The sequence below is a fragment of the Limanda limanda genome, chromosome 1 (genome assembly GCF_963576545.1).
Source record: "Limanda limanda chromosome 1, fLimLim1.1, whole genome shotgun sequence".
Classification (NCBI taxonomy): domain Eukaryota; kingdom Metazoa; phylum Chordata; class Actinopteri; order Pleuronectiformes; family Pleuronectidae; genus Limanda; species Limanda limanda.
Window position 1 is genome coordinate 21,523,700 of NC_083636.1, and position 12,200 is coordinate 21,535,899.

The 12,200-nt window shown below is 47.7% G+C and overlaps 1 protein-coding gene across 1 annotated transcript in view; it reads right to left on the reverse strand.

The window, feature by feature from the left end:
- The window catches only part of LOC133011659 (thyrotropin-releasing hormone-degrading ectoenzyme-like), a 120,523-nt gene that overhangs the window by 11,490 nt on the left and 96,833 nt on the right, over positions 1 to 12,200 (reverse strand). Inside the window, exons 11-13 of the mRNA XM_061079475.1 lie at positions 4,714 to 4,802; positions 3,966 to 4,099; positions 3,834 to 3,889 (exon numbers count right to left, since the gene is read on the reverse strand). Of these exons, the coding sequence (XP_060935458.1) occupies positions 3,834 to 3,889; positions 3,966 to 4,099; positions 4,714 to 4,802 (279 nt within the window). The remainder of the gene's footprint in view (positions 1 to 3,833; positions 3,890 to 3,965; positions 4,100 to 4,713; positions 4,803 to 12,200) is intronic.

Genomic DNA, 12,200 nt, shown 5'->3' on the forward strand with positions numbered 1-12,200 from the left:
ATCAGATCTGATGAGGCTCGGCTCCACTTCTCCACCTGGAGTGTTTTTGTGGACTTACAGAGACGGAGACAGTTTGACGGAGACAGACCTCCACACGAAGTTAATCTGTTCCAGATAAGACTCTAAGTCTCTAAGCAGCCAGAAGAGAAAACTCTAAATTCCGGAACATCATATTTCCATAATCTGCCTCGTATCCAGCGCCGACCAACCTCCGCGCATTCACCTCCATTCCCATCAGGCACCTGGGCCCTAATTACCATAATCCATCCAGCCTGTAGACACTTCCTGTTTACAGCTCTCTGAAAGACTGATGGGACTGAACGTGAAAGCAGAGCGAGAGAGAGAGAGAGGTGTTGGTTACCATGGCAGCCACATCCAGCCATTGATCTTTTCTCCTATTCTTTTTGTTTTTCTTTTATCCGTCATCATCATCCATCACCTGATCGTCCATCATCCATCCAGCCGCAGCAGCGTGGAAACGTCTCGTCACATTTGTTTTATGTTTCCCTGTATTTTCTCTCTTCTGTCTAAACAAAGGCAAGAAAAGACCATTCAAATATTCTACGAAAATAGGTTTTGTCAATGTTTCTTTCCTCGAGTTTGTTATAAAGGTTTTGGTTATGAAGCTGGAGCCAAGCTAGATGTTCCCTACCGTATTCAGGCTGAGCTACATTAGCTGCTAGCTTCATATTCACTGCACAGATTATAAAGATGGAGGTTTTAACTCCTAACTGTCAACATTTCAAATAACAGTCGCTTCAGTAGCTTCAAATAACAACTTTAAGACCAGAAGTTCTCTCTGGTTCACCAGAGACCTGGACCAGACCTGGGACCAGACCTGGGACCATTCAGACCAGGTCCAGATGATTAAGAACGTCTCAGTTTCCGTCCCGGTCCTGATGAGGTCCTAAGATCATCTCATTATCTCATCATCACTGTGTTGTTTTATCTGTTCAACTCTTCCACTGTGTGTGTGTAATGAGCGCTGCAGCCTATAGGGGACGCTAACGGAGCTTTAAACTGAGCTCATTAACTCGTTAACATCGTTAAGGGCCAGTTAATTGTTTGTCCATTAGCCATTAGCCAGGCTCAGTGGAGAGCTAACGAGGGACTGCTGTGGTCGCCTGCACACACACACACGCACAAGCACACACACACACACTCACACACACACACACTCACACTCACACTCACACTCACACACACACACACACACACACACACACACACACACACACACACACACACACAGAGGCGACATCCATCACTGTTGAAGTGCACACTCAGAGAGACACAGTCATTCATTACTGCTAAACTAGCTTCTCTCACAAACTCACACACACACACACACACACACACACTCACACACACACACAATCAAGTCACAGTCGCACCAATAAGCAGTTAGCGCCGTGTGGATTGCTCGAGGTTCAGTCAATCGAACTGTAAACAGAAGAAGAATCAGCCGCACTGAAATTAATGTGGAGTTAAAGATCAATCAAAGTGTAACGAATTCTCAGAGTGTGATCAGAAAAACTGCTGAAATAACATCTCTGCAAATAAAGCAGCTGCTCTGGGGGGTTTTTGTCACTCTGAAATAATCCTGACCAACACATTTTACTTTTGTTTCTGCTGAGTGAGCTGCAAGAGGAAGAACACAACCAGGAAATAACTAGGAATACAAACAAAACCACAAATACAACCAGGAATACAACCACGAACACAACCAGTAACACCACCACTAACAAAACTATGAACACAACCAGGAACACGAACACAACAGCATTGGGTGAAGTCACGTTGTTGACGTAGTCCTCGTCAGCAGCAACACTCATGTTCTTTCTAGAGAACATTGGAAGCTTCAGACTCAATTTAACAACAACAACACAAAGCAGGTATAAAAATACAAATATAGTCGTATTGTATAAATAAATTGTTGTCAAAGGACATTTTATTTATATTTCTTTAACTGATTCTCATATTCCAGAGTTGAACAGATGATTTAACTGTCGTCCGCCTGTTTCCTACAAACATTGAGATTCCAGCACTGTGTTGATCAAGGAAATGTTTTCTGACGATTGAACCTGAACCAGTTCCAGACCTGGATGTTTCTGAAAGTTCCCGAGCTCCTCGCTCATCAGTGCTCGCTCTCAGACGGAGGACGGCAGCACAGCTGTCTGTGCCGTGGCTCATTCAGCATGACAGAAAACAGATGGCTGAGCGAGGGAGATACAGAAGAAAGAAAGGAGGCGTAGATTGAGTTATAGGGCTGGTGTCAGAGTAGATTTTGGTTACAGAGCTCTAAAAGCTCCGGGCTGAAAACTTCATTATGAGAAACCACTCACTCCTCCACCGCTCCCGCCCTCTGCGGCTGCAGCCTCGTTCATTCATCACCGAGGGTCCGTCGCGCTCGGCTGCTTTCTGAATCTTTCTTCTCAGTATTCTGAGGAAGGAGTCGACTTGGAGCGCGGCGGCAGCGGCGGCGTGGACGAGTGTCTGACCGACGCACGTGTCGTTCTGTCAAATATCTGACAAATAACTGATCTGTAGCCACAAAGTAAACGCAGGAAAACAGATGCAACTCTGAAAACAGGACGAATTCCAGCCGTTAGATACGACTGAAAAATATTAGAAATTGGATATTTAGCCATAAAGTCTCAATCTTTGTCCCGAGGTGACACCATCACTTTGAGTCAATAAACGGCCTCACAGGAATCTCTCAGCTGTAAAATCACATCCATTGTCAGGATTCTGACCTGAATTCAAGCCGAGTGAAGTCGAGCTGCAGTTTCTGCAACAGGAGGAGAAAGGAAAGTTTTTCGAGACATTTCTCAGCCAAATTTAAAATGATTGATTTTCGATAGTCCAATTAGTTCAGCAGCAGGTTTTAGAAATACTGAGGTAATGAGTCGGACAGAAAGGTAAAAGATATTCTATTAAATATCCAAAACATCGATGAACCCTCACGCCACTGCACCGTTAAAAGAAAACTCTCGGTTTTCACCAAGTGCCTCAAAACGATAACCATGGACTTTCAATCAGACTCGAAACAAGTGTTTGGGATGATTTCAGTTAAAGTGAAGCTTAGTGAAAAGCTGCTCGTTCTAGACGTGCACACGCGTTTGAAAAAATAATGCAAACTTCAGTGGGAGAGGAGAAGCGTCTGCTGCGATGCGACAGTGGTAATCCCCGAGCCGCTGAGCTGCACTTATCACAGCGGCTGTGGATGCTGAAGGAATCCACCGCCACTGGCAAAGCTGCGTCTGAGGCCCCGGGTACAAACGAATGCTAATGTGTGTGAGAAAGTACAGAATCTTAGCTGAATTCACAAACAGGGTTTGAACCTATGACTCTGTTGATTCAGTTGAGCAGATGACGGGTCCGTTAAAAACAGAGACAGACGTACGTGTGTCGTCAGTTCAACAAACAGAAACGATTTATTGGAAACAACGAGACACAAGCAAACGTAGTGGATCGGCCTCCCTGCTCGTCCAGATGTCTGAGCGATGAACCAATCAGAAAGACGGACAAAAAGGAAAACCAGATGTTTATGTGCATATAACACACATACACACACACACACACACACACACACACACACACACACACACACACACAAACACAGTCCAGATTGTATAAACTATAGTCGTTGACGTAGATTGTGAATTTTGGCTTGTCTTAAATCATTCAATCAAATCTCACAAGTTTAAAAATCTGTTGGTTTCAAGTTCACATTATTATACACTCTCTGTTTCACTGTATGAGGCCTGAACGAGGAACAGGAAGTTCAACTGTGCCCAAAACGGTCAAGAGAAGAAGAAGCGAAGACTCACCTGGCCAGGTTAAAGGCATCATCGATAAGCCCCGCCCTGTTTCCTACCGAGATGATCTAAAGAAAAGAGAAATGAGAAAGTGAGAAACAGAACCAGAGTTCAAGAAGAAAAGAGTTCGTCGGACGGGCGTACCTCAGGGTTGTTGTGAAGCTGCTGAATCAGCAGTTTCCAGTTCTGGAGGTCGTAGTTCACGCGGAAGTAGCCCGTCTGGTTTATGTTGCCAAGCAACCAAGTGCTGTCGTCCATCTGACCAATCCTGTGCATCTCTGAGAGCAAACAGACAAGTTAGTCTATCATCAGATATGCAGATGATACCACACTAGATGTTTACTCTTTTAAAACTGGAAGTTGAGGTCGAAACAAAAACTTAAGAATCAATTTTAAGTGTAAAAAAGCTTAATTTTCCTCAAACTGACCAAGGAGTAACAAATCATAATTTGATTTGTTTCTCTACTTTGCAAAAACAAACTCTGCATTGCTCGTTTTCCAGATAATCTGTTCTTATTATCCAAAAGTTTTTATTCAACAGAACCAGATGTAGAAAGAGGGTTAGTCCAGAAAATCAACAAAGAACCAAGTTTTAGTTTTTCCAATAACAACAATAAAAGAAGCAGAAGCAGATGAAGCTACATTCTTAAAAGAAATACTCTTACTTTCATTTAATATTTAAAAAAAGTTGATGTATCAGCTCCGACAGACAGAAAAAACTTCATGAGATAGAAATTCTTCACAAACAGAAGCAGTACTTCAGATCACATGTCACATAACGAGATGATTAATTTGTTGATCACGTCAAGAAGATAATCCTCATGTTAAAGTTTGTTGTGTCAAGGTTAATGAGATAATTAAATCCAGATCATAACTGTAATTGAGATGATACCTGTCCTGTTGTTGATCCAGAGGAGTCTCTCTGAACTCATGGTGGACGTGTTTCCCACGGCGACCGTCAGAGGGACCTGCCACTGTAAACTACAGAGAGAGAGAGAGAGAGAGAGAGAGAGAGAGAGAGAGAGAGAGTTAGAGAGTGATGTCAGGGACGGTCAGAGGATTGGAATCAGGTTTTATTGCCTCACTTATCAGATAGAGAGAGAGAGAGAGAGAGAGGAATGATCACTCAACATCAGTGGGCTGGAAATGGAGCGAGCGACACTCGCTGCGTCACAGGGAGAGAGAGAGGGAGTGTAATGGCTGCAGCAGCCGGCGAACATCAGTCAAGTGGCTCAGGGTGTTTCTCAGAGAGCGAGAGGTTAAACGTGTCGTCCAGTCAGAAGCGAGTGATTCTTACATCTTCTCCTCGGCTCAGACACGTAGCCGCTGCTTTACTGCTCGACTGGATCCCACAAACCCATCAGGCTCGTGAAACCTCTTAAAAACCAATTAGATTATCTCAGAATGGCATCAGCTCAAACGCAGCAGCTGACATTTAAGGAGGTAAATGATTTTTGAGGAACGCGGCGCTGCAGAATACAGATTCTTTACTTTAATAACAAAACTTGTGACGACAGAGAAAGAAGATGAAAGTTGTCTTTCAGGGCAGAAGGAAATCAGGATGGTTTAAAGGCTGATGAACAGTAAATATGACACGTTAATACACCCCCCCCCCGACCGCCGTGCATCTAAATTTCTACATTCAAAACAATCAGTAAAATACGCGAAGAGGAAGAAAAAGAACACACACACACACACACACACACACACACACACACACACACACACACACACACACACACACACACACACACACACATTTCCTCCTTAAATGAGTGGATTGATTGAAGTGTGAGAGAGTTTGTCTGTAATTAAAATCCACTCTAATTAAAATATGAATCAATTGAGTCGGAATGAGTCTCCCGAGGTTTTAGTTTGAGCTAAAGAGAAGGTGCCACTTTAAAGGCTCATTTATTAGTCATTAGTGTGTGTGTGTGTCGGTGTGTTAGTGTGTGTGTGTGGAGGGGTCAGGGTCATTGTAACACAATCAGCCACATAAAGACCATCTATCAAGCCCATAATATACATTTGTGGCTGCGGGCAACCTTCGATCAATAACACTGCCTAGCAACGGAATATTTAATCTGATATTTATAACAAGGTGATTGGCAGCTACACAAACACACACACACACACACACACACACACACACACACACACACACACACGCTGAGCAACATGGACATCAGAATGTGTTCATTAATATTTGATTAGAATGAAGAATGTTTATTTTAGGCAACTGTGTGTGTGTGTGTGTGTGTGTGTGTGTGTGTGTGTGTGTGTGTGTGAGTGTGTGTGTTTGTGTTTGCTCAGAGTCCATGATTTATTCATCAGAGCCAGAAACACACACTTGTTCAGCTACCCTTGTTAGGACATTGCTTTCACTTCCATCCATTGCTGACAGTCTAACCTTGACCTTATATTAATACTAGAAAACACACACACACACACACACACACACACACACACACACACACACACACACACACACACACACACACACACACACACACACACACACACACACACACACATACACTGTCTATCTCTCTATCTTAATATCTAGACGAATCTGTTACCTTGTGACTACAGAGGCTGTGTCTCAATCCAGTGCGTTCATTCTATTATTGATTTTAATTATTTCGTTTGTATCTTTGTGACATTTACTTCAGATCGGTGACACAGGACATAAATAAACTTTACACCCTCTATGCCGACTCATGAATAATTCATCAGTCTCCTGTTTAACCATAAAACTCATTAAATCAAATAGAACCCCCCCCCCCCCCCACGTGATCTCTGTTTACCTGCAGCTGTCGCGGCCTCGTTTCACACTGACGAGCTGTGATGTGTTTAAAGTCTGACATCCTGTTGGATTTGTTTTCAATATCATTAGCTCGACCTTCTCGTTACAGCTGTCCTCTGTTTCTCCTCTCTCTCTCTCTCTCTCTCACCTCAGTTCTTTAAAAAGCACTCTCTTCCTCCGCCTGTGGCTGTTTGACGACGGTAAAAAAAAAGAGTCTCAAACAGAACTGGGAAGTGGAAGAAGAGAAGAATGTAAAGTGTTTGACAAAAAGTAAAGTGTGATCTTTTAAATGTCACCTTAACAGCTGAAGTCAAACAGAAAGTTTGAAGAGAGACGTTCTTTTACTTCTACTTTTATGAAAAGGTTCTTTTCCCACAAGAGAAGAACGACTCCGTCAGACATTTAGGAACAAGTGTCACAAACGAGGAGACAAACGATTGGTTCTTAGTTATTAATCAGTTTGATAATCGATTAAACTTTAGCAGTAATTAGGAACTGAGGAGCTGGTGTCTGAACCAAACAAGGTGTGAAAATAACCTCACCCTGAACTTTCCTGGTGTCTGGTGTCGTGTTTATTCACTCTGAACTCCAGACGTTAAATATCTCAGAAACTTTAAAGACGACACTGAAGAGTAAATATTTACTTATAGTTTAATTTAGAGACGTTTGCTGAATGTTATTTCCCATCTCTCTCACTCACTTCCTGTCATGTTTGTAATGTTGATACTGTGGCGTGCACTCATGGGTGTGTCCTCTCACCCAGTGGGTTGATGGGTAATGTAAAGTCTGTAGCTATATATACTTCCCGTATGGGGAACATGTGCCAGTTCTTCCTGACTACTGAATAAACAACAGTAAGCAGTACCTGCGTCTCTGCCTTTCCTTGTCCTGCCACATTGGTGACCCCGTTTTTTGAACATGTTCGAGGTTGAGGAGGATAGTGTCCCTTCCTCATCGGGGGAAGACGTATTTTCTTCCCCGGCTCCCGTGGACCGTGTCTCCACAACGACCATGGCGCAGCAGCTTCCGCGATCGACCAGCTCCACGGGGCACGTTAAACTGCCCGAGTTTTGGCAGAACGACCCCGCGCCGTGGTTTCAGCACATCGAGGCTCTCTTCCATCTGCGAGGAGTAACGGCAGACGACTCCAGGTATTTTTTGGTGGTCGCGGCTTTGGACCAGCAATCCACCCGGCGCGTGATGCAGCTCCTGCGAGCCCTGCCGCTGCGGGGAAAGTACACCGCCCTCAAGCAGCTTCTTCTCCGGCGCTACAGCTTGTCAGCCGCGGAGAGAGCGGACAAGCTACTGTCGCTTCCCGGTTTGGGTGATGGTTCGGCAGTGGACCTGATGGACGAGATGCTGTCGTTGCTGGGCTCCGAGGATGAGGGTTTCCTGTTCCCGCACATCTTTCTGCGCCAGCTCCCGCTGCAGGTGCGCGCAGCCCTCGCCAACTCTTCTTGCTTGGCGGCCGGCGACTTCCGTGGATTGGCTGAGCAGGCGGACCGGATCCTGCTGACTTCGAGGAACGTCTGCGTGCAGAGTGTGGCCGTGGAGTCCTCCCAGTCGACGTTGAAGAACGAGGTTCCGGCATTGACGGCTGCAGTTTCCACCCGCAGACAGCGCGGCCAGCTGTGTTTCTTCCATCAGTGCTTCGGCAGCAAGGCGCGCCGCTGCGTTCCTCCGTGCGCGTTCGAGGCACCGGGAAACGGAAGAGCCGGCGCTCGGTAGCAGCCGTGGGCGCTGGTGATCAAGAGGAGCTGCTGTTCGTTCATGACTCCATATCAGGTAATCAGTTCCTGGTGGACTCCGGCTCGCAGAAGAGCCTTCTCCCTCCTGCAGCTACGGACCTCTCGGCCCGTGGCAGTGGTCCGCGTCTGACAGCGGCTTACGGTTCGGCTATAGAGACGTTTGGTACCAAGTCTGTGACTGTGTGTTTCAATGGACGCAAATTTCTGTGTGACTTTGTTGTAGCCTCCATTACAGTTCCTATTATCGGAGCAGATTTTCTGTGCACTAATGGGTTATTAGTGGATGTAGCTAATCGCAGGCTCATTGATGCTGTGTCTTTTGCGTCTTTTCCGTGTCAGTCAGGGGCACCCGGGCCGTTAACACACGCTAATTTCGCTGCGTCAAAGGATGTCTTCCAGCGCTTACTGGCGGAATTTCCTTCGCTGACAACGCCTGCATTTTCTGCCGCAGTTACTAAACACGGCGTGGAACATTTCATTCCCACTGCGGGTACGCCCGTTTTCGCACGTTCGCGTCGCCTCGACACCGTGAAGTTAGCCACCGCGAAGGAGGAGTTTGCTACCATGGAGCGTTTGGGGATCGTTAGGTACCAACAGCCCGTGGGCTTCGCCGCTCCACATGGTGCCCAAGGCGGACGGTTCTTGGTGGCCGTGCGGCGACTTCCGCCGTTTAAATAACATTACGGCCCATGACCGTTACCCCATTCCGCATGTTCAGGATTTTTCGATTCGTCTGGCGGGCATGACAATTTTTTCTAAAATCGATTTGGTGCGAGGTTATCATCAGGTGCCTGTGCGGGCAGAGGACGTGCCCAAGTCTGCTGTCATTACGCCGTTTGGGCTTTTCGAGTTCCTGCGAATGCCGTTCGGCCTTAAAGGCGCAGCGCAGACGTTTCAGCGATTGATGGACTCGGTGCTACGTGACCTCGCGTTTGTTTTCGTCTATTTGGACGACATCTTGGTGGCCAGCCCGTCGGCTGATGAGCATTTGTCGCACCTTAGGCAGGTTTTCCAGCGCCTTGATGGGCATGGTCTCATTGTCAACACAGCCAAGTGCCAGTTTGGGCTGTCTGTCATAGATTTTTTGGGCCATCGCATTTCGTCGCAGGGTGCGGTTCCTTTGCCCTCGAAGGTGCATGCAGTTGCGGATTTTCCCCGTCCTGTCTCGGTCAGGTCGCTACAGGAGTTTTTGGGCATGGTAAACTTTTACAATCGTTTCTTGCCTCGTGCGGCCCAACTCCTGCAACCATTGTATGGTGCTTTGAAGCTTAAGACAGCCAAGGACCAGGTTGACTGGACCCCTGTGAGGATCCAGGCTTTTGAGGGGGCCAAGGCTGCCCTGGCTAACGCGGCGCTTCTGGCGCACCCCGCGTCTCGGGCGCCCATCGCCCTCACGACCGATGCTTCGGATGTGGCTGTTGGTGCAGTTGTTGAACAGCGTGTTGCGGGTGCGTGGCAGCCCCTTGCTGGTGTGCCCTGTGCATCTTGGGGTTGATTTTTCCGCACTGGCTGCCGATCAACCTGGGGACCCGGGTATCGTTGCACTGAGAGCTGCGAGTACCGGTCTGGAGCTGGAGGAGGCAGTTGTGCAAAATGGTGGGCCTGCCCTCCTTTGCGACGTCTCCACGGGCCGCCCCCGCCCGGTGGTGCCGGTTGCTTGGCGCCGTCGGGTCTTTGATATGGTGCACTCTCTTTCTCATCCGGGTGTCCGGGCGTCGGTGAAGTTGGTGTCTTCGAAGTTTGTGTGGCCTGGCCTTCGCAAAGAGGTCAAAGAGTGGGTGGCCACATGTGTGGCGTGTCAGCGCGCAAAAGTTCACCAGCACACTAGGGCGCCCCTCGAGCCATTTTTGATTCCAGCCAGGCGTTTTGATCATGTGCATATCGACCTTGTGGGGCCTCTTCCCCCTTCCCAGGGTTTTACACATCTCCTTACCATGGTAGATCGGACCACTAGGTGGCCAGAGGCGGTTCCTCTGTCTTCCACGACATCTGCGGACGTGGCACGCGCTTTTCTTTCAGCTTGGGTCTCACGTTTTGGTGCACCGTCTGATATCACCTCTGACAGAGGCCCGCAGTTCATTTCGGAGCTCTGGTCAGCGCTAGCAAAGTCTTTGGGCACACAGGTTCACCGTACCACTGCCTACCACCCCCAGGCTAACGGTTTGTGTGAACGTTTTCACCGGTCGCTTAAGGCGTCATTGCGGGCTGCGCTCTCAGATGCAAACTGGTTGGATCGGTTGCCGTGGGTGATGCTCGGGTTGCGCTCGGCTCCTAAGGCTGACCTGGATGCCTCGCCTGCAGAGTTGGTACTCGGTCAGCCGCTCCGCGTCCCAGGGGAGTTTCTGCCTCAGAGCTCGGCCCCCTTTCCGCGTCCTGCGTCACAGGCCGCTTGTGCACCGGTGCCCGTGCATCATTTTTCTCCTCGGTCTTTCGTGCCAACGGATCTCGCGACCGCTCGGTTTGTTTTCGTGCGTCACGATGCTCACCGGTTTCCCCTCCAGCCCCCGTATGACGGCCAGTTTAGAGTGTTAGAGGCGGGTTCTAAAAGTTTCATTCTGGACATGGGCGGGCGCAGGGAGCGTGTTTCGTTAGACAGACTTAAGCCAGCTCATCTGTTGGCCGGCGAAGAGGTGCTACCGGCCCGGGTTCCCCGTCGTGGTTGCCCCCCTTCTAAGACCCCTGTGTTGTTTTCTCCAGTTGTGCCTCCTGATCCTGTGCCTGTTGTAAATAATGTCCCTTCTGCTTGTTCCACCCCTGCGTTTGCGGACGGGGATCGGCGTAGCCGTTATGATCGCCTCGTTAAACCCCCTGAGAGGTACTGACTTTTGTCCCATTTTATTTTTTTCCCTCTGGGTGTTCGGGGGGGGGCTGTGTGGCGTGCACTCATGGGTGTGTCCTCTCACCCAGTGGGTTGATGGGTAATGTAAAGTCTGTAGCTATATATACTTCCCGTATGGGGAACATTGCCAGTTCTTCCTGACTACTGAATAAACAACAGTAAGCAGTACCTGCGTCTCTGCCTTTCCTTGTCCTGCCACAATACTGATTCATCACTGGTGAACTGAAAGTGGCCCCTCAGCTGATTAAAGTGCAATTAACTAAAATACATTCTGTCCTAACCTTTCTAACTTTTACAGATTAATCCAAAAATCCGGCGCCTGATATTGATCCTTGTTTGACGCCTTTGTTCACTCTAAACAACAACTTGAACTCGACGAGAGAAATTAGATTTAAATCAAAGGTTCAAGCCTCCGTTTATTTTACAAACTAATATATTATAATCCAAATGTTTATAAAGCTTCAGTTTATTTAATACAAACTTAATAAAGATCCTCAGTTGATTCAGAGCAGCGATGATCGCACTGAGCAGGTTTCACCACAAACACTTTATCTGAACACTGGCGAACTGTCGACTCCACTCACACCCGAGTGTTCGCTCGTCCACCGATGTTTCTGTTCATTACTGTAGATTTCAGTTTGTTTCTACGAAGCCCGTATTCTCTCCCGCAGTTTGAGTCAACAGCGTGTATCACTATGGGACGCCGCTGTGCCTCTGTACGCAGCTCGGCAGGATCAAACAGCAGCGTCGGCCTCTGATTCGATGCAACGTTCAGCCGAGACGACGGCTCAACTAAAAGCAGCACAAGTCTCTTTCTCTGACGAGCGTTGGCGAACAGCTCGGCAGCGTGTGAACGCAGCCCCCGCGAGACCAAACAAGAGCAACAAACAAAGACTTCAACTCCACCTAAAAACAAACGGCTCAGGTTCATCAACTGACAAGACCCCGGGAGCTACTCTGTGCAGAGGAGCTCGAGAGCAGCACAA